The 27,708-nt window shown below is 49.7% G+C and overlaps 1 protein-coding gene across 2 annotated transcripts; it reads left to right on the top strand.

The window, feature by feature from the left end:
* Positions 1-1,162: 1,162 nt before the first annotated feature.
* On the top strand, positions 1,163-25,735 carry LOC138754906 (serine protease 55-like). Of its 2 annotated transcripts, none has more exons than XM_069919898.1 (5): positions 1,163-1,385; positions 20,518-20,665; positions 22,164-22,420; positions 23,222-23,355; positions 25,357-25,735. In XM_069919898.1, the coding sequence occupies exons 1-5, from the start codon at positions 1,301-1,303 to the stop codon at positions 25,714-25,716; spliced, it is 984 nt and encodes a 327-aa protein (XP_069775999.1). In that variant the 5' UTR covers positions 1,163-1,300; the 3' UTR covers positions 25,717-25,735. The 2 variants fall into 2 exon arrangements, with proteins under 2 accessions (XP_069775999.1, XP_069775998.1); XM_069919897.1 differs by having other exon boundaries at positions 1,165-1,385; positions 20,518-20,704.
* The last annotated feature ends 1,973 nt before the right edge of the window (positions 25,736-27,708 follow it).

Raw genomic sequence — 27,708 nt, forward strand, 5'->3', positions numbered from 1 at the left:
CAACACAGAAAATAAATATTTGCTAACAATTAATGTACAAACAACCCTTGAATAAAATCGAGAGGATATGTTGAAAGAATCATGGGTTCAATCTGTGCGTTTTTGTGTGTGCATGCTTGTATGTGTGTACACGTGTCTGTGTATTTTGTGACTGTAAGTTTGAGTATTTGTGAGTGTATTTTTGTGTGCATTTGTGAGTGTGCGAGTTGGGGCAAAAGAGAGAATGGTGGAGAGAGAGCAATGGAGAGGGAGAGAGAGTGGCGGAGAGAGAGTGAAGGAGAGAGAGGTGGAGAAAGAGCAGTGGAGAGGGAGAGAGTGGTGGGGAGAGAGCGGTGGAGAGGGAGAGACATACCTGGACATAAACACAAAGGATGAAAGAGAGCTGACTGATGAAAGGACAGATGAACAAATGTTCAAAGTTCAGGTTTATTGTCAGATACATACATGACGTCAGGTACAACTATGAGATCCTTTATCCTGCGGGCCAGGCAGAATTATCACTTATTGGCAGTGCAAAAAAAAAACTATACCCAAGAAAAGATACAAACACAAAAGAGGTAAATGTAAACAAGAAGGAAATGCAAAACAAATGGTGCAACACAGAAAATTAACAATTAATGGATATAGAGCCCTTGAATAAAATGGACATAGATAAGAAGTTATTCTTGTCACTGGGCTGTGGAGCACATGCTTGGTTTGGAAGGACTGTGAGGAACCCACTCCCTGGAGTGAAAAATCAGGTACAGCAAGTGATGAGAAAAGAAATTCACAAGATTCAAGGTTACTGTGACATAAATGCTGTCAGTCTGAGATCGTGGGGCCGTCCGAGATCACATTACTTGTGGTTTAATGGGGACAGCATGATGGGGATTGTGATGTCATTGTGATTGGGTGGATGATGCCACGGTGCCTCTGATTGTGATGTAATTGTAATGAGGATTATGATGTAATTGGGATTGTGATGTCATTGGGATTGGGCGTCTGATGTCATTGTGATTGGGTGTATGCTGCCACTGTGCTGCTGATTGTGATGTTATCATAATGGGGATTATGACATCATTGTGATTGGGATTGAGATGTAATTATGATTGGGCTATATGATGCCATGGTGCCACTGATTGTGATGTCATTGCAATGGGGGCTTCTCATTGGTGGGCAGCAGGAATGTGTTGCCAGGGGTGACATCACACCGGGTGGCCCTGGCCCCTGCTGTGTTGGATCCTGGGCCAATGAGCCCTCCTGGGGGAACGATGAGGCCTTGTTTTGCAGGCCGGCCCATTCTTTCCTGTGAAGACTGACCATGCCCAGCCTTGGGCGAGCACGGAGGGCAGGGGAGATGATCACATTCTACATCCTCCTCCTCTTACTCATCTTTAACCTGGCCGGTAAGTGAGAAGGGAGAGTGGCCTAGCTCTCATTCATTTAACCCATTAAATCTTTAAATAATGACCATTGGGCACCAAATTTCTTAGTTATTGCAGCCAAACTGGCATCTCAAGATCAAGTTTATTGTTATCATCCAATGTAAAGTACAACAGGATGAAGCAGCATAGTCACTGCTGCATGCAAAATCGTCGAGGACCCCTTCCACCCCACATGGCATCTTCCAGTTGCTCCCATTGGGGGCAGAGATCCAAGAGGATCAGAGCCAGCACCACAAGGCCAAGGAACAGCTTCTTCATTAAAAGATTGCACCAACGTATTATGAGAATGAACGTGTGTCTCAACATTCAATGTTTAGAGGCAGCGTTTCTGTGTACTTAAGGTGCAAAGATTACTATAAATTACACTTCTGTAGGTACACTATTTATAAAAAAATAAATTAGTAGAAAAGTAGAGAAAGTCAGGCAGTGTCTGTGGTTCGTTGTCCATTCAGGAATCTGATGGTGGAGGGATAGAAGTTGTCCTTGTGCCGCTAGGTGCTCATCTTCAGGCTCCTGGACCTCCTTCCCGATGGTAGAAGGGTGAAGAGGGCATGGACTTGGTGGTGGGCGGTCCTTGAGGGTAGATACTGCTTTCTTAAGTCACCACCTCATGCAGATGTCCTCGATGGAAGCCTAGTGTCTGTGATGTCGCAGGCCGAGTTCACAATCCTGTCCTGTACATTGGCACCCACCCCGTACCAGACAGTGATGTCACCAGTCAGAATGCTCTCCGCGGTAGAAATTTGCAAGTCTTCAGTGATGTACCAAATCTCCTCAAATACTTCACAGAGTCCAGCCACCGGCGAGCCTTCTTCGTGATTGGATCAACATGGAGGCCCCAGGAGAGATCCTCGGAGATGTTGACCCCCAGGAATTTGAAGTTCTTGACCCTTCTCTACTACTGACCTCTCGTTGAGATCCGGTTCGTGTTCCCGACTCCCTCCTGAAGTCCATAATCAGCTCCTTAGTTTTGCCAGCGTGGAGCTCAAGGTTGTTGGTGTGACACCACCCAACGAGCTGATCTATCTTCCTCCTGTTCACTTCCTAACTGCCATCTGTGATTCTACCAACAACCGAGAGGAGGGCATGGCCTGGGCGATGGAGGCTCCTTGAGGATAGAGGCAGCTTTCTTAAGGCACCACCTCTTGCCGATGTCCTTAACAAAGTGAAGACTGATGCCCGTGATGACAACACTCTGAAGCCTTTTCCAGTTATTCAACAAATAGACCTTTTAAATCTTTAAATTTAGACATACAGCACAGTAACAGGTCATTCCGGCCCATGAGCCCGTAGGAGAAACATTGATAGGGTAGACAGTCAGGTCCTTTCCTCCAACGTTCAAAATATCTCTGCCTAGAAGAAGGATGAAGTGGGGGGACTGGCGAGGAGAGTCTAAGGGAGATGCGTGGGCATCATTTTTACACTGTGAGTGGTGGACAGTGGAGGACAGACTATTCCACAGAAATGATTAATCTGCTGATGCAGATGTTGGTATAAATTAAAAATGACCACATCTACCTTCATAGCAACAATACTAATTCAAAACACAGCCTGCCATTGGCAACGTGGGTCTGGCAGATCTGAATCTATACTGGCAGAGAATGCAAGGAGAAGAAATAGGCCATTCAGCCCATCGAGTCTGTCCCACCATTCAATCTTGAGCTGATCCATTTCCAGCTGCCCGGCCTCCTTCCCATGACCTTTGGTGCCCCTGGCGAATCAAGAACCTGTCAATCTCTGGTTGGCGTAGTGGTTAGTGCAGCGCTGTTACAGTGAATCCTGCACTGTCCATAAGGAGTTTGCGCGTTCCCTCGTGTCTGTGTCATATTCCCCGGGGGCTCCAGTTTCCTCCCAGTGTTTGAAATGTACAGGGGTTGTAGTTTAATTGGGTTAACAGACTTGTGGATCATTCTGTATGTCTAAAGGTTTCTTTAAAAATTAAATACACCCAACGACCTGGCCTCCATATCCGCCTGTGGCAACAAATTCCACAGATTCACCGCCCTCTGTCTGAAGAAATTCCTCCGCATCTCTGTTCTAGGCGGACACCCTTCAATCCTGGAGTTGTGCCCTCTTGTCCTAGACTCTCCCACCATGGGGAACAACCTTTCTACATCGACTCTGACCACACCTTTCAACATTCAAAATGAGATCTCCCCTCATTCTCTGAAATTCCAATGAGTACAGACCAAGAGCCCTTTCATTCCCGGAATCATCCAAGTGAACATCCTCTGAACCCTCTCCAACATCAAGGACATTGTGGGCCAAAGGGTCTTTTCCTGTGGGTTCTGCTACTTCCAAATTTACATCACAGTTACCTGATTTCCAGGAACCCGCATTGTTCATGACAACTTTCTTTTCCATTTGGCCAAAAAGCCCACACTGATTTTGTTTTCTCTGGCGAGAATGACCTCGCTCTGTGACTCTGCACGAGCTGTTCACAGTTTATTTTAGGTGCATTTAGTTTCCTGTTGTGATTTGCTTCTTTTGTCCTCGAAGCTAATTGTCTTTGACAAGTGGTGCCTTTATCCCTGAGGAAGAGAACTGGCCTTGCAATTTATTGTCCGGCTCTGCAGGATTGTAAATGTACACACAGAAACAATGATAAAGATATGCACACACACACCACACGCACACAGTTATAGAAACACAGACAGACATACACACGCACACAGAACACACCCCACATACAGACATGAACACAGAGCGCAATTCATGTTGATCCCCACAAAGACGACATTGTCTTTGTAACAAGGTTAATGCCCCATGAATGAGTGTAGTGCCTTTCTAATGGGGGACTGCCACATGATTAATTCAACCCCTTTAACATAATGGCAACATTGCCCCTTTAATGGAGACATTGACTTTCTGATGGAGATGTGACCTTTTAATGGAGACAGTGTGCATTTGATGAGGCCTTTGAATTTTTAATTAAGGCTAACTTAATTATGCCCCTGCTAGGCCTTCCGTCCCTTTGAAGGGAAAGGTAATACCACCCTCAGAGACCAACGGGATGCCAATTAAACATCAACACACGTTTTCTGAGGGGAAGAGGACGGCCTCCCTTTGTGTGCAGGCTGCCTTTAAGCTCTTCGAACAGAGAATGTTCCAGCACAGTACAGATCTTTTAGCCCCCAACATTGTGAAGGCCTGAACAAACTTCCCAACAATCCAATCCTTCCCATCAGGCTGAATGCTAAAGGAACAGAAGCAGGCCATTCGGCCCATCAAGTCTGCCCTGTCATGAGCTGACCCATTCCTCTACTCAGCCCCTGCCTTCCACCCTGACTACCTCTATTGAGAGAAGGCGGATATTCCATATGAAAGCTCTTGCTTACATAGAACATTCCAGCACAGTACAGGCTCTGTGGCCCATGATGTTGTGCCGACCCATATAAACTGACTCAACAATCTGACCCTTTCCTCCCTTACACTCAGAACCTCTTCCATCCATGTGTCTGTCTAATGCCCCATGTAAATGCTCCTGATGTTCCAGCCTCCAACACCATCCCCTGGAAAGCCATTCCAGGACCCCAAAACTCTCTGTGTAAAAACCTTCCCCTGATATCTCCCCTAAACCTCCCTCCCTTCACTTTGTACGCACATCCTCTGGTGTTTGCTGATCCTGCCATGGGAAACAGGCACGGGCCGTCCACCCTGTCTATGCCTCTCAGAATCTTATAGACCTCGATCAAGTCTCCTCTCGTCCTTCTGCGCTCCAAAGAGAAAAGTCCCAGTTGTACTAACCTTGCTCATGCGACAATTGCCAATCCAGGCAACAATGTCCTAGTGAATCTTCTCTGTCCCCTCTCCACAGCTTCCACATCCTTCCTGGAATGAGGTGACCAGAACTGAACACAAAAGTCCAAGTGGAGTCTCACCAGAGATTTGTAGAGTTGCAACATGACTTCCCTACTCTTTAACTCAATCCCTTGACTAATGAAGCCCTGCGTTCCATACCCCATCTACCAAGTGTGGATCTCTCAGTGGCCCCCCCATTTCAATCCCCCGTCCCATTCCCTTGCCGATGTGTCTGTCCCCGGCCTCGTGCACGGCCAGACTGAGACCACCCGCAAATTGGAGGAACACCTCATCTTCTGTCTGGGCCCCCTCCAACCAGATGGCATTAACACTGACTTCTCCGGTTTTCGTTAAAACCCCCCATTCCCCAATTTCATCCCCCAGTTCCCTTATCAGATCCACTCAGCACCTTTTGTTGGTCTGGATTCCTCCCCCATTGTTTGAATTCTGAGACCTTCTGAGATTTCCTGCTTCTGGCTTATTCCTTGAGGAAGGGCTCAGGCCCAAATATATCTTTGCCTCCTATGGACGCTGCGAGACTGGTGGAGTCCCTCCAGGGTTTTGGTGTGTTTTCACTGCAGTCACAGCGTCCGCACACCTCCGTGTCTCACTCGGATAGGGTCGGTCTGCATTTTCCGGATTCTCAGAAGTGCTTTTAGAATTCAAATTTCTTGAGGAATAAAGAGATGAATGGGTAAACGTTCATTAGCACACCACAGTTTCATCTATCAATGAGCAGTTTTAAAGAAAAATAAAGTCTACACTTGACAAAAATGTAAACACTTTTTTTTCACTACAAAATAAAGAGTGTAATGCTTGAAATTAGGTTCGAAAAAGAAAAAAATATAGTAAACAAATGAATCTCTCTGTGGTAAGATGACCTGTGTGGTGGAGGGTGGATTTGGTGGAGGTGGGGGAGGGTGGGGTTCGCTGGTCGAGGGGTGGGGAGGGAAAGCGGAGACTCAGGGGGAGAGGGGAAAACTTCACACACACACACACACACACACACACACACACACACACACACACACACACACACTTACAGAGAGAGACACACACACATACACAGACACTCACACACACACTTACAGAAAGAGATACACACACACACAGACACACATACACACACAGACACACATTTACAGAGAGACACACGCACACAGACACACACATACACACACCCACACACACTTACAGAGAGGACACACACACACATACACACATACAGACACTCACACACACACAGTCACAGACAGACACACTTACAGAGAGAAAGACACACAGACACACACACACTTACAGAGAGAGAGACATACACATACACATACATTCACAGATGCACACACACTCACAGACACACACATACGCTTAAAGAGAGAGAGAGACACACACATACGCATAGACACACACACACACACTTACAGAGAGAGAGAGACACGCACACATATTCACACAGACATACACACTTACAGAGAGAGAAAGAGAGAGAGAGACACACACACAGACACACACAGACACTTGCAGACACACACACACTCACACACACACAGACACACACCCCCACCCACCCACCCCCATACTAAATTTTAGTTTGAGAGTCCGGATTCTTGGTGTTGATTTCTGGCATCTGGATATTTGGATTTTTCTGTAATACACCACGGAAACAGGGGATCACGAGCCCATCCCACCTAAATGCACCAATTAACTGCCAAACACCATATACTTTTGGAGGGTGGGAGGAATCCGGAGCACCCGAGGGAAACTCATGCAGGACATGGGGGAGACCGTACCAACTCCTTGAAGACAGCAGCGGTTTCAAACCTGGGTCACTGAACACTGTAACTGCGCCTCGCATCAGATCGTAAAGCCACTTCTGAGATGAGAAATCCCAGTCAGCCCAGTAGCCAGTCCTATGGCACTGTTAGGAATAATAATTCTTCTTTCATAAATATTTTCCCGGGAGCATCTATTCTGCAAGAAGTGGTCAGTGGCGCAGAATTTCAAAGAGTCCTGGGGTGAAAATAAAGGACACTTGAAGCTCGCCAGTGCCCCAAAGATTCACCAGCAGCTAAACTTCGTGAGGAGTTTGAGGAGATTTGGTGTGTTGCCAAAGATGCTTGCAAATTCCTGCAGGTGTACTGCAGAGAGCAGTCCAACTGGTTGCATCATGGTCTAGTATGGAGGCGCCAATGCTCAGGACAGTCACCACTCCATCGAGGATAGGAGACCTCATTTGGAGAAAGATTGGGTGCCATACCTTAGAAAGGGTATAACAAGGTTGGAGAGGGAACAAAGGAGGTTTACTGTGAATGATTCTGGGAATGAGAACACTTAGTGAATCTTGGACTCTATTCAATCAAATATCAGAAGGAGAGGGATCTCGTAGGGACATTTCAAATAATGAATGGGTTGGATGTAAATGAGATGCTTCCCTTGTCGGGTGATTCCAGGACAAGAGGGGACAGTCTTAGAATTTAAAAAGTACCAATTTACAACAGAGAAGAGGAGAAATTTCTTCAACAAGAGGGTCGTGGATTTGTGGGATTTGTTGCAATGTGCAATTGTGGAGGTTGGATATTTGGGGGAGTTTAAGGGGGAGATTGACAGGGATCTAATTAGGGTATAAAGTGATCTGGGGATAAGGGCAGGTCTTGGAACCAGATGCGGGAATCATTCAGCTCAGGGAGATTTCACGGAGCACACTGTTCCTTTATCTTGTGACATCTACAAGAAGCGGCGTCTCAAGAAAGCCGTCTCCATCCTCAAGGACATCCTCACCACCTAGGTCATGCCCTCTTCCCACTGCCACCTTCAAGATGAGCCCCCATCAGTTCAAAAGCAGCTTCTTCCACTCCACCAACAGATTCCTGAATGGACAACGAACACCAGACACTCCCTCATTTTCTCTTTTGCACAATCATAAAAAAAATCTTGTATTTATGAGATTGATTCAGGATCAGAATGTGTTGTCATGGACACGTTGTGAGATTTGTTGATTTGTGGCAGTGTTTCAGGTACAAACAATTCTCAGAGTCAGTGTTGAAACAAGCATTTCGCCCAATCTGCCCAGGCCAACCAAAATGTCTCACCCACATAAGTCTCACCTGCCCACATCCCTTTAAACCTGTCACATCCATGGATCCATCCAATAGTTCCAACCACACTGATGCCACCTGCCCAGATCCCTCTAAACCCGTCCTATCCATGAATCCATCAAAGAGTCCCAACAACATTGGTCCCACATGCCCACAACCTCGAAACCCATCCCAATCTATGGATCCATTCAAATGTCCCAGCCACACAGGTCTCACCTGCCCACATCCTTCTGAACCTGTCCCAATCCATGGATCCGTCCAAATATCTCAACCACACTGGTTCCACTAGCCCACATCCTCTAAACCCGACCCGTCCATGGATCTGTCCAAAAGTACCAACCACACTGGTCCCACCTGCCCACACTCCTCAAAACCCATCCCAACCCATGGATCCATCCAGATGTCCCAAGCACACTGGTCCCACCTCCCCAAACCCCTCTAAACCCATTCCAAACAATGGATGCATCCAAATGTCCCACCCACACTAGGACCTGCCCACATCCCTCTAAATCTGTCCCATCCAAGGATCTATCCAATAATCCCAACCACACTGGTCCCATCTGTCCACATATTCCAAACATGTCCCAATCCATGGATCCGTCCAAATGTCCCAACCACACTGCTACCATCTGCACACATCCCTATAAACCCGTACCCATCCATGTATCCATCCAAATTTCCCAGCCACACTGGTCCCAACTGCCCAGATCCCTCATTATCCATCCTATTCATGGATCCATCCAAGAGTCCCAACCAAACTGGTCCCACCTGCCCACATCCCTCTATACCAGTCCCATCCATGGATCTGTCTAAATGTCCCATCCACACTGCTCCCACATTTTCACATCCCTCTAAACCTGTCCCAATCTTGCATCTGCCCAAATGTCCAACCCACACTGGTCCCACCTGCTCACATCCCTCTAAACCTGTCCCCATCCATGGATCCATCCAAATGTACCAACCATATAGTCCAACCTGCCCATAACCCTCTAACCCCGTCCAATACAAGGATCCGTCCAATAGTACCAACCACACTGGTCCCACATGCCCACATTCCGCTAAACCAGTCCAAAGGACCCACCCACACGGGACCCAAATGCCCACATCCATCAAAACCTGTCCCATCCATGGATCCGTCCAAATGTCACACCCACTCTGGTTCAACCTGCCCACATCCCTGTAAATGCGTCTCATTCCATGGATCCGTCCAAATGTCCCAGCCACTCTGGTCCCACCTGTCCACATCCCTCCAAACACGTCCCATCCATTGATCCATCCAATAGTCCCACCCACAGTGGTCACACCTGACCATATCCCTTGAAACACATCCGCATCCATGGATCCATCCAAATGTCCAACCCACACTGGTCCTACCTGCCCACAACCCTCTAAACCCATCACATCATTGGATCCTTCCAATAGTAAGAATGATACTGGTCCCACCTGCCCATATCCCTCAAAACCCATCCAATACATGGATCTGTCCAATAGTCCCAATGACACTGGTCCGACGTGGCAACATCCCTCTAAACCCGTCCCAATCCATGGATCCATCCACAATTCTCAACCACACTCGTCCAACCTACCCGCATCCCTCTAAACCCGTCCCATCCATGGATCCGTCCAAATGTCCCAACCACACTACTCCCACTTGTCCACATCCCTCTAAAACAGTCCAATGCATGGATCCGTCCAAATGTCCTACCCACACTGGTCCCACCTGCCCACATCGTTCTGAACCCATCCCAATCCATGGATCCGTCCACAATTCTCAACAACACTGGTCCAACCTACCCACATCCCTCTAAACCCGTCCCATCCATGTATCCGTCCAAATGACCCATCTACACTGGTCCCAGCTGCCCACATCCCTCTAAACCCTTCCCATACATGGATCCATCCAATAGCCCCAAACTCACTGGTCGCACCTGCCCACATCACTCTAAATTGTCCCATCCAGGATCCGTCCAAATGTCCCAAGCACACTGGTCCCACCTGCCCACATACCTCTAAATCCATTCCAGTCCATAGATCCGCCCAGATGTCCCACCCACACTGGTTCCCCCTCCCCAGAACCCTCTAACCCCATCCCATCCATGGATCCATCCAAAAGTCCCAACCACATTGGTCCCACCTGCCCAAATCCCTCAAAACACTTCCTAATCCATTGATCCGTCCAAATGTCCCATCAACATTGGTACCACCTGCCCAGATCACTCTATCCCGTTCTATCCATGGATCCATCCAAGAGTCCAAACCACACTGTTCCCACCTGTTTACATCCCTCTAAACCTGTCCCATCCATGGATCAATCCAATAGTCCCATCACACTGTTCCCACCTGCCCACATCCCTCTAAACCTGTCCCAATCCATGGATCCTTCCAAAGGCCCCAACCACACTGGTCCCACCTACGCACATCCCCCTAAACCCATCCCAATCCATGGATCCATTCAAATGTCCCAAGAACCCTGTTTCCACATGCCCAGATCCATCTAATCACGTCACATCCATGGATCCATCCAAATGTCTCAACCACACTGGTCCCACCTGCCATCATACTTCTAAACCCGTCGCATCCAATGATGCATCCAATAGTCCTAACCACACTGGTCCCACCTGCCCACATCCCTCTAAACCCGTCCCATCCATGGATCCATCCAAATCTCCCACCCACACTGGTCCCACCTGCCCACATTCCTCTAAACCCATTCCAATCCATGGATCCGTCCAAATTTCCCAACCACACTGGTCCCACCTGCCCACGTCACTCTAAACCCCACCCATTCATGGATCCATCCAAATGTCCCAACCACGGATCCATGGTGGGATGTGATTGGAGGGATCTGGGCAAGTGGAACCAGAGTGTTTGGGACATTTGGACGGATCCATGAATGGAATGAGTTTAGAGGGATGTGGGCACGTGGGAGCAGTGTGGTTCGGACTATTATATGGATCCATGATGGGACGTGATTAGAAGGATCTGGGCAGGTGGAACTTGAGTGGTTGGGATATTTGCACGGATCCATGGAAGGGACTGGTTTAGAGGGATATGGGCAGGTGGGACCAGTGTGGTTGGAACATTTGCATGGATCCATGGATGGACCGGGTTAGAGGGATATGGGCAGGTGGGACCAGTGTTGTAGGGACATTTGGACTGATGCATGCATTTGGACGGCTTTAGTTTGATGTGGGCATGTGGGACCAGTGTGGTTGGGAAATTTCAATGGATCCATGGATGGAAAGGGTTTAGAGTGATGTGGGCAGGTGGGACCAGTTTGGGTGGGACATTTCGACGTATCCATGGATTGGGACGGGTTTAGAGTGAAGTGGGCAGGTGGGACCTGTGTGGTTCCGACATTTGGGCAAATCCATGGATTGGGACGGTTTAGAGGGATGTGGACAGGTGGGACCAGAGTGGTTGGGATATTTGGACAGATCCATGGATTGCGACGGGTTTAGAGGGACGTGGGAAGGTGGGCCCAGTGTGTGGGGGACATTTGGACCTATCCAAGGATTGGGATGGGTTTAGAGGGATGTGAGCAAGTGGAACTAGTGTTGTCGGGTCATTTGGATGGATCCATGAATGGGACAATAGACAATAGACAATAGACAATAGACAATAGGAGTAGGCCATTTGGCCCGTCGAGCCAGCACCGCCATTTTAGATCATGGCTGATCATTACCATCAGTACCCCTTTCCAGCCTTATCCCCATAACCCTTAACTCCGTTACCCACAAGAGTCTTATCTAACTCTCTTTTGAACATAGTCAGCGAATCCGCCTCTACCACCCTCTGTGGCAGAGCATTCCACAGATTCACACTTCTCTGGGTAAAAAAATGCTTTCTCATCTCCGTCCTAAAGTGCCTACCCTGTATTCTTAAACTATGCCCTCTAGTCCTCGTCTCCCCCATCATTGGGAACAAGTAATCAGACTTCACCTTGTCTATCCCCCTGATGATTTTGTATACCTCAATCATGTCCCCCCTCATCCTTCTAAACTCCAATGGATACAAGTCCAGTTTTTCTAGCCTTGCTGCATATGACAACCCTGCCATCCCTGGAACTAACCTTGTAAATCTGCGCTGCACACCCTCTATAGCTAGTATGTCCTTCCTCAAGTTTGGAGACCAGAACTGGACGCAATACTCCAGGTGGGGTCTCACCAGGGCCCTGTATAACTGCAGAAGGGCGTCTTTGTTCCTATACTCCAATCTCCTCTTTATGAAAGCCAACATTCCATTTGCCTTCTTCAAATGGAAAGCTGCTCACATTCCTTCAGTGACCAGTGAACAAGTACACCCAGATCCATTTGCACTTCCCCACTCCCTAGCTTGTCTCCATTTAAATAATACTCAGCTTTCCTATTACTTCCCCCAAAATGAATAACCTCACATTTGTTCACATTGAAATTCATCTTCCATTTAGCCGCCCACTCCTCCAGCCTGTCCAAGTCCCTCTGCATTTTCCTTACATCCTCCTCACACCCCACACCGCCACCCAGTTTAGTGTCATCTGCAAATTTGCTCATGTTATTTATAATCCCCTCATCCAAATCATTAACATAAATTACAAACAACTGAGGACCCAACACCGATCCCTGAGGCACTCCACTCGTCACATCCTGCCATTCTGAAAAAGACCCATTTACTCCAACCCTTTGTTTCCTATCTCTTAACCAATTTCCTATCCATGTCAGCACCTTACCTCCAATACCATGCTCCCTGATCTTGCCCACTAGACTCCCGTGCGGTACCTTATCAAAGGCCTTCTGGAAGTCCAAATACACCACATCCACTGGCTCTCCCGAGTCAACCCTCTTTGTCACATCCTCAAAAAATTCCCCGGGTTTAGAGGCATGTGGGCAGATGGGACCTGTGTGGCTGGGACATTTGGACGGATCCATGGAATGAGACACGTTTAGGGGGATGTAGGCAGGTGGAATTAGTGTGGTTAGACTATTGGATGGATCTATGGCTGCGACAGGTTTAGAAGGATGATGGCAGGTGGAACCAGTGTCGTAGGGACATTTGGACGGATCCATGAATGGGACAGGTTTAGAGGGATGTGGGCAGGTGGGACCAGTGTGGTTGGGACATTTGGACTGATCCATGGATTGGACGTGTTTAGACAGATGTCCGCAGGTGCGACAGTGTGGTTTGGACATTTGGACGGAATGACGAATGGGACGGGTTTAGAGAGATGTGGGCAGGTGGGAACAGTGTGATGGGACGAGTTTAGAGGGATCTGGGGCAGGTGGCACCAGTCTGGTTGGGACATTTGGACCGATCCATGGATGGGACGTGTTTAGACAGATGTCCGCAGGTGCGACAGTGAGGTTTGGACATTTGGACGGAATGACGAATGGGACGGGTTTAGAGAGATGTGGGCAGGTGGGAACAGTGTGATGAGACTATTGGTTGGATCCATGGATGGGACGAGTTTAGAGGGATCTGGGCAGGTGGCACCAGTCTGGTTGGGACATTTGGATGGATCCATGTATTGGGATGGGTTTAGAGGGATTTGAGAACGTGGGACCAGTGTAGGTAAGACTATTGCATGGATCCATGGAAGGGACGTGATTAGAGGGATCTGGGCAGGTAGAACCAGAGTGGTTGGGACATTGGACGGATCCATGGATTGGAATAGGTTTAGAGGGATGTGGGTAGGTGGGACCAGTGTGGTTAGTACATTCGGACAAATCCATGGATGGAGTCTTGTTTAGAGGGATGTGGGTAGATGCGTCCATTGTTCGTGGGACATGTGGACAGATCCATGGATTGTGACGGGATTAGAGGAATGTGAGCAGGTGGTACCAGTGTGGTTGGCACATTTGTAATGATCCATGGATGGGAGGAGTATAGAGGGATGTAAGCAGGTGGGACCAATGTGGTTGGGACATTTGGATGCATCCTGGATGGGAAATGTTTAGAGGGATATGGGCAGGTGGGACCAGTGTGGTTGAGACTCGTGGATGGATCCATGGATGGGAGGGGTTTAGAGGGATGTGGGCAGGTGGGACCAGTGAGGTTGGGCATTTGGACAGATCCATGAATTATGACGGGTTTAGAGGTATGTGGGCTCATGGGTCCAGTGTGGTTGAGACTATTGATTGGACGTATGGATGGAATGGTTATAGAGAGATGTGGGCAGGTGGGACCCGTGTGGTTGGGACATTTGGGCGCATCCTAGATGGGAAGTGTTTAGAGGGATGTGGGCAGGTGGGACAAGCGTGGTTGGGACAAGTGGATGGATCCATGGATGGGAGGTGTTTAGAGCGATGTGGGCAGGTGGGCCCAGAGAGGTAGGGCATTTGGACGGATCCATGGATTGTGACGTGTTTAGAGGAATGAGGGCAGGTGCGACCAGTGTGGTTGGAACATTTCGATGGATCCATGGATGGGGATGGGTTTAGAGGGATGTGGGCAGGTGGGACTAGTTTCGTTGGGACTATTGGAAGGATTAATTGATGTGATGCGTTTAGAGGGATGTAGGCAGGTGGGACCTGTGTGTTTGGGACTATTGGACGGAACCATGTATTGGACGGGAGAAGAGGGATATGGGCAGGTGCGACCAATGTGGTTGGTAAATTTCGACGGATCCAATAATGGGGACGGGTTTAGAGGGATGTGGTCAGGTGGGACTAGTGTGGTTGGGACTATTGGACGGAACCATGTATTGGACGGGATAAGAGGGATATGGGCAGGTGGGACCAGTGTGGGTGGGACATTTGGATGGATCCATGGATGGGACGGGTTTACAGGAATGTGGGCATGTAAGACCAGTGTGGTTCGGACATTTGGACTGATCCATGGATGGGGCGCGTTTTGAGGGATGAGCGCCATTGCGACCATTGTGGGTGGGACATTTGGCCTGATCCATGGATTGGGACATGTTTAGAGGGATATGGGCAGGTGCGACCAGTGTGGTTGGGTCATTTGGACGGATCCTGGATGGGATGGTTTAGAAGGATGTGGGCAGGTTGGACCAGTGTGGTTTGGACTATTGGATAGATCCATGGATAGGACGTTATCAGAGGGATCTGGGAAGGTGGAACAAGTGTTAATGGGACATCCAGATGGATCCATCGATTGTGAAGTGTTTAGAGGGATTTGGGCAGGTGGGACCAATGTGGTTGGGACTATTGGATGGATCCATGGATTAGAATGTTCTGGGGAGTGGGGACCAGTGAGGCTGGGACATTTGGAAGGATCCATGGATTGTGACGGGTTTAGAGCGATGTGGGTAGTTTAGCCCAGTGTGGATTGGACATTTGGACTGATACATGGATGGCACAGGTTTAGAGGGATGTGGTCAGGTGGGACCAGTGTCGTTTGGACTATTGGACGGAAACATGTATTGGGCGGGATAAGAGGGATATGGGCAGGTGCGACCAGTGTGGTTGGTACATTTCGATGGATCCATGGATGGGGACGGGTTTAGAGGGATGTGGGCAGGTGGGACTAGTTTTGTTGGGACTATTGGAAGGATTAATTGATGTGATGCGTTTAGAGGGATGTAGGCAGGTGGGACCTGTGTGTTTGGGACTATTGGACGGAACCATGTATTGGTCGAGAGAAGAGGGATATGGGCAGGTGAGACCAATGTGGTTGGTAAATATCGACAGATCCATGAATGGGGACAGGTTTAGAGGGATGTGGTCAGGTGGGACAAGTGTGGTTGGGACTATTGAACGGAACCATGTATTGGACGGGTTAAGAGGGATATGGGCAGGTGGGACCAGTGTGGGTGGGACATTTGGATGGATCCATGGATGGGACGGGTTTACAGGGATGTGGGCATGTAGGACCAGTGTGGTTCAGACATTTGGACTGATCCATGGATGGGGCGTGTTTTGAGGGATGAGGGCCGTTGCGACCATTGTGGGTGGGACATTTGGCCTGATCCATGGATTGGGACGTGTTTAGAGGGATATGAGCAGGTGGGACTAGTGTGGTTGGGTCATTTGGACGGATCCTGGATGGGACGGTTTAGAAGGATGTGGGGAGGTGGGACCAGTGTTGTTATGAACTATTCGATGGAACCATGTATTGGACGGGATAAGAGGGATATGGGCAGGTGCGACCAATGTGGTTGGTACATTCCGACGGATCCATGAATTGGGATGGGTTTAGAGGGATCTGGGCAGGTGGAACCAGTGTGGTTGGGACATTTGGACGGATCTATGGATTGGGATGGGTTTAGAGGTATGTGGGCATGTGGGACTAGCGTGGATAGGACATTTGGACGGATCCATGAATTGGGACTTGTTTAGAGGGATGTGGGCAGGTGCAACCATTGTGACGGATCCATGCATTGCGCCAGGATTAGATGGATGTGGGCAGGTGGGACGTATGGTTGGGTCATGTGGAGCCATCTTGGAAGGGAAGTGCTTTGAGGGATGTGGGCAGGTGGGATCAGTGTGGTTGGGACTCGTGGATGGATCCATGGATTAGACGGGTTTAGAGGGATGTGGGCAGGTAGGCCCATTGTGAGTGGGACATTTGGACAGATCCATGGATGGCATGGGTTTAGAGGCAGGTGGCACCAGTGTCGTTAGGACTATTGGACGCATCCATGGATGCGACGGAGTTTGAAGGATGATGGCTGATGGGACCAGTGTGGTTGGGACATTTGGATAGATCCAAGGATGGGAGGTGTTTAGACGGGCGTACATGGTGGGACCAGTGAGGTTTGACATTTGGACAGAACGATGGATGGGACGGGTTTAGAGGGATGTGGGTAGGTGGGAACAGTGTGATAGGATTATTGGATGGATTCATGGATGGGACGTGTTTAGAGGGATGTGGGAAGGTGGAACCAGAGTGGTTGGGACATGTGGATGGATCCATTGATGGGACTTGATTAGAGGTATCTAGGCATGTGGAACTTGTGTGGGTGGGACATTTGGACGGTTCCATGGATTGGGATGTGTTTAGAGGGATGTGGGTAGGTGGGACCAGTGTGGCTGGGAACTTTGGATGGCTCCATGGAAGGAGACGCGTTTAAGGGGATTTGGGCAGGTGGGACCAGTGTGGCTGGGACACGTGGACGGATCCATGGATTCGGACGTGTTTAGAGGGACGTGGGCAGGTGGGGCCAGTGTGGGTTAGACATTTTGGACGGATCCATCGATGGGGATGCGTTTAGAGGGATATAAGCAGGTGGGCCACTGTGGGCGGGTCTATTGGAGGGATCCATGGATGGGACGTGTTTACAGGGATGCAGGCAGGTTGAACCAGTGTGTTTGGGACATTTGGACGGATGCCTGGATGGGTCTTGTTTAGAGGGGTGTGGGTAGGTAGGCCCATTGTCCAGTAGGTCCAGTGTGGTTGGAACTATTGGACGGAACCATGTATTGGATGGGATAAGAGGGATATGGGCAGATGCGACCAATGTGGATGGTACATTTGTAATGATCCATGGATGGGAGGTGTCTAGAGGGATGTAGGCTGGTGAGTCCAGTGTGGTTGGGACATTTGGACGCATCCTGGATGGGAAGTGTTTAGAGGGATGTTGGCAGGTGAGAGCAGTGTGGTTGGGACTTGTGGATGGATCCATGGATGGCAGGGGTTTAGAAGAGATATGGGCAGTTGGGACCAGTGTGGGTGGGCCATTTGGACGGATCCATGGAGTGGGATACGTTTAGAGGGATGTGGGCAGGTGGGAAGAGTGTGGCTGTGACATTTGGATGTATCCATGGATGGGTCGTGTTTCGAGCGATGTGCGCAGCTGGGACCAGTGAGGTTGGGTCATTTGAATGGAATGATGGATGGGATGGGTTTATAGGGATGTGTGCAGTTGGGAACAGTACGATGGGACTATTGCATGGATCCAGGGATGTGATGTGATTAGAGGGATCTGGGCAGGTGAAACCAGAGTGGTTGGGACATTTGAACGGATCCATAGATTGGGACGGGTTTAGAGGGATGTGGGAAGGTGGAACCAGAGTGTTTGGGACATTTGGTCGGATCCAATGGATTGGGACTTGTTTAGAGGGATGTGGGAAGATGTGACCAGTATGGGTGGAACTATTGGACGGATCCATGGATGGCACGTGATTAGAGGGATCTAGGCATGTGGAACCAGTATGGGTGGGACATTTTGACGGTTCAATGGATTGGGATGTGTTTAGAGGAATGTGGGTAGGTGGAACCAGTGTGGCTGGGAAATTTGGACTGATCCATGGAAGGAGACGCGCTTAAGGGGATTTGGGCAGGTGGGACCAGTGTGGCTGGGACATATGGACGGATCCATGGATGGGGCGCGTCTAGAGGGATGTGAGCCATTGCGACCATTGTGGGTGGGACATTTTGTACTGATCCATGGATTGAGACGGGTTTAGAGCGATGTGGGCAGGTGGAACCAGTGTTGATGGGACTTTTGGACGAATCCATGGATTGGGAAGGGTTTAGAGGCATTTGGGCAGGTGGAACCAGTGTGATTGGGACATTTACACGGATCCTACCCACATCCCTCTAAACTTGTCCCATCCAAGGATCCGTCCAAATGTCCTACGCACACTGGTCCCACCTGCCCACATCCCTCTAATCCTGTCCGATCGAAGGATCCGTCCAAATATCCCACCCACACCGGTCCCAGCTGCCCACATCCCTCTAAACCAGTCTCATCCATGGATCCGTCCTAATTTCCCTACCATACTAGTCACACCTGCCCACATCCCTCTAAACCTGTCCCATCCACGGATATGTCCAATAGTCCCACCCACACTGGTCCCATCTGTCCACAGCCCTCTAAAACCGTCCCATACATGGATCTGTCCAAATGTCCCACCCACACTGGTCCCAGCTGCTCACATCCCTCTAAAACCGTCCCATCCATGCATCCGTCCAAATGTCCCAATCACACTGGTCCCACCTGCTCACATCCTTCTAACCCGTCACATCCATGGATCCTTCCAATAGTCCCATCACACTGGTCCCACCTGTTCACATTCCTCTAAACCCGTTCCATCCATGGATCCGTCGAAATGTCCGAACCACATTGGTCCCACTTTCCCACATCCCTCTAAATCCGTCCCAATCCATGGATCCGTCCAAATGTCCCAACCACTCTGGTTCCACCTGCCCAGATCCCTCTAATCACGTCCCATGCATGGATCTATCCAATAATCCCAACCAGATTGGTCCCACGTGCCCACATTCCTCTAAACCCGTCCCAATATATGGATCCGTCGAAATGTCCCAACCACACATGTGCCACCTGCCCAGATCCCTCTAAATCCGTCCCATCAATGGATCCATCCAATAGTCCCATCATACTGTTCCCACCTGTCCACATCCCTCTAAACCAGTCCCATCCATCATTCCGTCCAAATGTCCCAACCTCACGGGTCACACCTGCGCACATCCCTCTAAACACGTCCCACCCATGGGTCCATCCAAATGTCCCAACTACACTGGTCCCACCTGCCATCATCCCATCTAAACCCGTCCCATCCATGGATCCGTCCAAATGTCCCAGCCACACTGTCCCACCTGCCCACATCCTTCTAAAACCGTCCTAATCCATGGATTCGTCCAAATATCCCTCCCACAATGCTCCAACCCGACTCTTCTTGACCCCCCTGACATCCTTCTAAACCTGCTCTGACCATGGATCCATCCAAATGTTCCTTAAACATTGCATTAGTCCCTGCCTCATCCACCCCCTCCGGCAGCCCGTTCCACAACCCCATCACCCTTTGAGTTCAGACGTTACCCCTCAGTTAACTCTTAAATCTTTCCCTACCTCACAAACCTAAGTCCTCTGGCTACTGATACCCCCCCCCCCCCTACTCTGGGTAAACGATTCTCTGCGTTCATCCGATCTATTCCAACACCATTTGTTCTCTCCCAGTCTGACGTACAGTGCGGAGGTTGGCTTGTCTGGATAGCATGCCAAACAAAGAGTTTCGCCGTTTCCCAGTGTGGGAGACAGTAACAATTCATAAGCAAAGGTTTTAGGGTGCACCTGGTAATGACAGAGACACACTCCCCCCAGGACCAGAGGCTGAGAGGATTGCGTTCGTGTGTTGAACCCATGACCAGAAGACAGAGCCAAGCTTCTCCCGGCAGGCTAAGGGTGGTGGTGGTGGTGGTGGGGTGGGGGGGGGGGGGTTGGGGGGTGTCAGTGGCCCATAGGAGCCGGGCAGACACCAGAAGTGCCGAACGTCCTCTTCCGTTTGTACTTCCAGGCTCCGGAGAGCGACTCTGGCAACGGCACAAAAGGCTGAAGCCCCAGATCATCGGAGGCAGCGACGCGAGGCCGGGGGTGTGGCCTTGGCAGGTCAGCGTGCAGAAGGGGAGGAAGCATGTGTGCGGAGGGTCCATCCTGGATAACTGGTGGGTGCTAACAGCTGCACACTGCATCAAGAAAGTGAGGTGAGAATTGAGGGATTGTACCTGCCCACGGGGCCCTCGTGTCTTTGACGGGCGTCAGACCATAGGAAATAAGGGCAGGAATCGGCCATCCGGCCCGTCGAGTCTGTTCTGCCCTCCAATGATCTGATGATGGGCTCATCTGCACCTCCCTGACATTTCAACATAGTCCTGAATTCCCTTACTCTGTAAAAATCCATCCATCACCCGTTCGGCGTGGGCGATCGCTCCTCTCCATCCGTCGCGGTCTCCGACCCTCCCAATTGGAGTTGTCCTTTGGTGAAGGCTCCGTCTTTGAGCTGAGACCGCCATCGACGTTGAGCTCCAATGATTACAAGGGGGAAAATACTGAAGGGGTTTCCTGTTGCCGCCTTCATTTATAGGCTCCCACCTGGATGGGGTAACCCTGGAAATTGATCAGCAGATTCACCTGCCCAGCGTTTTTAGTTTTACAACCGTCAATCCAATTTGTCAAATCTGCTTGCAAAAACCACCTGCCATCTGTGAGCCATGGCTTCACATGACCCCGATTGGGAGGCTAAACAGGTCCTACACCCTGCCCAAGGGTGATCTGTAGGCCACTGGACGGAGGGAGCGCCTCACACCTCCCTGTTGCTGAGCTGTTATGCAGCCTCGACACCGACAAAATCTATCCAACCCAGTCTTAAATATAGTCACTGAGGTCGCCTCCGCTCCTTCAATGGGCAGCGAATTCCACAGATTCCCCACCCTTTAGGAAAAGCGGTTCCTCCTCATCTCTGTCCTGACCCTACTCCCTTGTCATAAATCTACCCAACCTTGTTCAGCTACATTTGGTCCCCCCTCCACCATCAAACTCAAAGACTCATTCAAGGACTCTCACTTTGCACATTATTTCAAACTGAATGCTTATTTTCTGTATTGCTGTTAGTTTACATTTCTCTTTTCCTTGAGAAATATCTTTTCCTTGAGTTCAGTTTTGCTGGCACTGCTCGCAAGCCAAAGCTCTGCCTGGCCCACAGGAGAAAGAAATTCAGGGTCGAATGGGATGCCACCTATGTACTCTGACAATAAATCGGAACATTGAACTTCCTTCTGAAATTAGTGGGTATTATTTGTTGGTGCTGAGGAGGGGACGGAAGAGGCGCACAGGTCTGAATGCAACAGGGACATCTGTACACTGACCAGGGTTTCTCCGTCTCTCTCTCTCAGGGGGGGATATCTGTACACTGACCCGGGTCTCTCGGTCCCTCTCTCTTAGGGGGATATCTGTACACTGACCAGCGTCTCCATTCCTCTCTCAGGGGGCTATTTGTACACTGACCGGGGTCTCTCTGTCCCTCTCTCTCAGGGGGATATCTGTAGCCTGACTGGATTGAATGGGACTGATTGCCCATTCCTTCTGAGAGCCGCTCTTTCTCTCACGATTGCCCCCAGTCGTTAGTACCATGCCAAGGACTGACCAAACTCTCTCCCTGTGCAGTGCCGATCACCTCTCGGTGGAGATGGGAACCATTAACCTCACACACCAGGCCGGGCAAAGGCACAGAGTGGCAGAGGTCAGAGTGCACCCGGACTTTAATTTCTCCGTGTTCGAGGCTGACGTGGCGCTGCTCCAGGTGAAGGACGCCATCACGTTCAGTGACAGCCAGGAGCCGGTGCTTTTACCCCCTGGCACTGAAGCGAAATCCACCTTCTGGGCACCCTGCTTTGTCATCGGCTGGGGTGTCACGTGGAAAGGTGAGGCCAGGTTGTTCTGCGGCCAGCTGGGAGCGGGGGTTGGGGGGGGGGGGGTCCTGGGGAGGGTCACAAGCTGGGGACTTGTCCCACGTCTGTCCGCCCAGTCTCACGATGAGTCACACACATGTAACCCCCTCAACACAAACACACAGTCACACCCACAAACACTCCCATGCTCACAGTCACACACACACATGCACGCACAGACATGCACATATGCAGCCATGTGCATGCACACACCCCCTCTCATACACACTCCCACACAGACACCCACAAACACAGTTGTGGTGATGTGTAATTACACCACTAGGTCACCAGGGGACATCCCAGTGACCTTGTATATAAAGCAGTCCAGAGCTACAGTCTAGCCTTCCAGGTTTGTCTTGCAGAGAAACAAGACCTCTTAGTGTACATATTAGTTTATTAAATTGTACTGACAATAACCACACCAGCAGTGCGAGTATAAGACAGCTTTGTACACTAAGAGGTCTTGTCTCTCTGCAAGACAAACCTGGAAGCTGTAGCTTCCTGGACTGTAGCTCTGGATTGCTTTCTATACAAGGTCACCGGGATGACCCCTGGTGGCCTAGTGGTGTAATTACATATCACCACATACAGTCACACTCACTAACACACACATATTCATAACAGAAACACACACCTACATCGACCTACACACTCACATCCACACACATACACAGAAACATGCGTGCACACACAGACATACACACACAGTTTTATACATGCATACACACCCCGTCCTGGATCTCTGGGATTTGACGAACCTTTGATCCTCCCCAGAGCGACGGCCGGCCATCCTGCAGGAGGTGGAAGTGGAGATGGTCGACTGGCAGCGCTGCCAGAGCTGGATGCCTGGGCTCACCCAGAACATGCTCTGTGCAGGCTTCGTGGAAGGCGGTCGGGATGCCTGTCAGGTGAAGGGGAGTCCGAGGGTGTGGGAGGGGAGGGAGAGAATCCCTCATCTCCCCCGGCCCTCTGGCCATGACATAACCTGGAGCAGGCATTCCCAACAGGGGACACCTGCTCCTGCTGTCCTGTACTCGTCCCGTTTTATACCTTCACCCTCTGACCAGATTCCATTTTGCCCCGACATACTGCTGCCCCGGGGTCAGACAGGACAGAAAAGGCCCTTCAGCCCCTCTAGTCTGTACCAAACTAATATACCTCCTCATCCCAGAGACCTGTACCCTGTTCATATCCCTCTACACCTCTCCCAACCATGTACCAAATTCTTCTTAAATGTTAAAATTGAGCCCGCAATCACCACTTCAGCTTGTTCCACACTCCCACCGCTCTGTGAAGAGATTCCCCCTCATGTTCCCTTTGAGCGCGCACACTCACACACGTGCCCTTGCACACATAGACATACACCCGCTCATACACACATACATATACACACATGCGCGCACATACTCTTACACACATACACACATGCACATATACACACACACTAATACACACACATGCGCGAACATACACTCTTACACACATGCATACACACACACGTGTGTGCACATACGCACCCAGCTGGAGGTCGGGAGTGAACCAGATCTGTGCTGCCCTTGCTACGTGTACTGAGGAAGGGCCAGCAACCTGAAAAGTGAACTGCTTCTCCCTCATCAGAGGCTGCTTCACCTGCTGAATATCCAGCGATGTTCTGTTTTTATTCCACAGATCCAGGATCCCGATTTACATTAAATTATGGATTTAAACCAACATTTACCCTCACATCCTTTCAGATAGGAGCCTCCCACTTAACATAGGCATCAACGATATTCACTCCTAAAGCTCTTGCTGTAAGTGGACTTAGAACATTCCAAGCCCTTCGGCCCACAATGTGGCGTCAACCAAACAAAAACTTATTCGACAATCTAATCCCTCCCAATTTCACACCTGTAACCCTCTAGTTTTCTTTCATCTACATGTCTAAGAGTCTCTGAAATGTCCTTAATGTTCCAGCCTCCACCTGGTGAGGCATTCCAAGCCCCCACAACTCTGTGTAAAGAAACCTACCCCTGACAACTCCCCTAATCCTCCCTCCCTTCACTTTGTACAGAAGCCCCCTGTTGTTTTGCTACTCCCACCCTGGGAAACAGGCACTGACCATCCACCCTATCTATGCCTCTCATAATCTTGTCAACCTCTACAGCACAGTACAAGCCCTTCGGCCCTCACTGTTGTGCCGACATTAAGTCTCCTCTTATGCTTCTATGCTCCAAAGAGAAAAATCCCAGCTCTGCTAACCTTGCCTCGTCAGACTTGCTTTCCAATCCAAGCAATGCCTTAGTGAATCTCCTCTGTCCCCTCTCCTTAGCTTCCACATCCTTCCTGTAATGAGGTGACCAGAACTGAGCACAATATTCCATGTGGGGTCTCACCAGAGATTTGTAGAGCTGCAACATGACCTCATGACTCCTGAACTTAATGATAGCCAGCATGCCACCTGTCTTTTTAACCATCCCATCAGCCTGATATGGAAGAACTCAGTTCTGACAGAGGGGTGCAGATCCAAGCCCTGACCACTCCCAAGTACAGAGGAGAGTGGGTGGGGATATCTGCTACATCCCAGAAAATCTCTCCCGCAACCTTTCCAAAGTTTCCACATCCTTTCTGAATTTGGACGTACAGCCTGGTAACAGGGCATTTTGGCCCACGAGTCAAATTTACCTCCCATTAACCTACTCCCTGGCGACATTTTTGAAGGGTGGGAAGAAACTGGAGCCCCCAGAGGAAAACCTATGCGGTCATGGGGAGAGCATACAAACTCCTTACAGGGATTTAAACCCTGGTCCCAATCACTGGTGCTGTCACACCTCCCCTATGAGGTGGACTAGTAATTCACACCCCACTCCCCCCCCCCCCCCCCCCCCCAGTCTTGGTGAGCGGGAGTTAACTTCCGACTGATTCCTTTCCAGGGCGACAGCGGGGGCCCTTTGATGTGCCAGGGTCCAGAATCAGAATCATGGATCCAGATTGGGATTGTGAGCTGGGGGAAAGGCTGCGGGGAGCCCCAGAGACCAGGAGTGTACACGATGCTGTCAAAGTATATCGATTGGATCCAGAACACCACCTCCCTGGCTGGAAGACCCTACACTGTAAGACAGGCCAACAGTACGAAATCCTCAACAGAAGCACCAGACCTCAACTCTCCAGCCAAACGGTCCTTAATCTTCGGAAGGCAGGCTGATACTTCCACCAATTCAGGAACCTGCCGCGGAAGAGCCTTTCTCTCAATCGTTATCTGGAGAATTCTGATCAAAATAATCGATAAATAAACTGACTAATGTTGACAAAGGGCCTGATACTATTTCCTCCCAGGGCAGGGACAAGTGGGAGATTCAGAGTGTAACTCTCTACACCATACCATTACACACTCCCGGGGTCAGACATGGAGCGAATCTCCCTCCGCACCACCCCATCATACACTCCTAGGGTCAGACACAGAGTGAATCTCCCTCTGCACCGCCCCATCGCACACTCCCAGGGTCAGATACAGAATGAAGATTCCCCCCTGCACCATCCCATCACACACTCCCAGAGTCAGACACAGAATGAAGATCCCCCCCTGCACCATCCCATCACACACTCCCAGGGTCAGACACAGAGTGAAGCTCCCCCCCTGCACCATCCCATCACACACTTCCGGAGTCCGACAGAGTGAAGCTCCCTCCGCACTGTCCCATCACACACTCCCGGGTTCAGACAGAGTGAAGCTCCTTCTCCACCGTCCATCACACACTGAGTGAAGCTCCCTCCGCACTGTTCTATCACACACTACGGGGACTGACACAGAGTGAAGCTCGCTCCACACCATTTCATCACACACTCCCAGGGTCAAACAAAGAGTGAAGTTCAGAATCAAAATTTACTGCCATGAACATGTCACAAAATGTGTTTTGTGGCAGCATCACAGCAAACATTTCTATAAACCGCCTTTCAAAATAAATAAAAATAGCACAAGTAACTTAGCACCTGTGGTTCACCGTTCATTTGAGAATCTGATGGCTGAGGGGAAGAAGCTGTCCTTGTGCTGTTGGATGCTCGTTTTCAGGCTTCTGGACCTTTTCCCCGATGGTAGCAGAGTGAAGAGGGCATGGCTTGGTTGGTGGTGGTGGGGTCTTTGAGGATAGAGGATACTTTCTTAAGGCAGCACCTCATGTCAATATCCTTGATAGAGTCCTGTGCCCATGATGTTAAAGGCTGAGTTTAGAACCCTCTGAAGTTTATTCTTGTCCTGAGTTGGCACCTCCGTACCAGGCAGCAATGCAACCGGCCAGAATGCTCTCCACGGTCCACCTGTAGAAGTTTAAGAGTTTTCGGTGACAAACCGAATCTCATCAAACTCCTCACAAAGTCTAGCCACTGGCGAACCTTCTTCATGACTGCATCGACGTGGAGGCTCCAGGACAGGTCTTTTTTGAATATTTTATTTTTCATTCGTATGAATCCAATAAAACAACATTCTTTTCCAACAACAGTGCATATCATACAGTCTATTTTTATCCCTTAGCCCTCTCCCATCCCTCTCATACCCTAATGAAGGTTCTATAAATTAAACAAAGACAAGGAACAAAATATCATCAAAGACAAAAACCCTTCAGGGAATTTAAGAAGAGCCCAAAAGAAATCTGAAATAAGAAAAGGGACAAAATACAAGAGCCCATCATCTGCGCCACGACCCACTCATTCCATGACTGGCCCGGATTGTTGCCATTCCTTTGTTCAGAAGGGGTAGGATTATATCTGCGTTCGCATGTGTTGCAGATAGGGCTGTCACACCCTAACAAATCTGCCATATTTCCTCCTTAAATTTTTTCCAGGGCAATACAACTCTGCGTTTCCGTATTCCATCGTGTAATGTTTAGTTGGGAGTCAGACTTCCACGTGACCGCTCTACATTTCCTGGCTACCGACAGTTTAAAACTTGTGTCCATAATGTTCCCCAGATGGTGCAATTCTGGATCCTGTGGAAAATCCAAATTGGTAATTTTTTCAGAATGTCCCCCAGATCCTCCTTTGTACACAGCCAGGTTGAATGGTTGAAAGGTTCCAGTCTCCACACCTAAAGCACATTCCTGAGATTTCTGTAATTTTTTGTGGTGTGAGGTACAGTTGATGCAGGAAATTGTATTGCACCAACCTGTACCTGGCAGCTCCAGAGGGCTGACTGCGATGGGCCTGTTCCAGATCCTGATCAAGGACTACACTGGAGACCTGGTTTACTTGTTATGTGGTGTACTGTGCCTACGGTTGGTGGGTACTGGAGT

The sequence above is a fragment of the Narcine bancroftii genome, chromosome 2 (genome assembly GCF_036971445.1).
Source record: "Narcine bancroftii isolate sNarBan1 chromosome 2, sNarBan1.hap1, whole genome shotgun sequence".
Classification (NCBI taxonomy): domain Eukaryota; kingdom Metazoa; phylum Chordata; class Chondrichthyes; order Torpediniformes; family Narcinidae; genus Narcine; species Narcine bancroftii.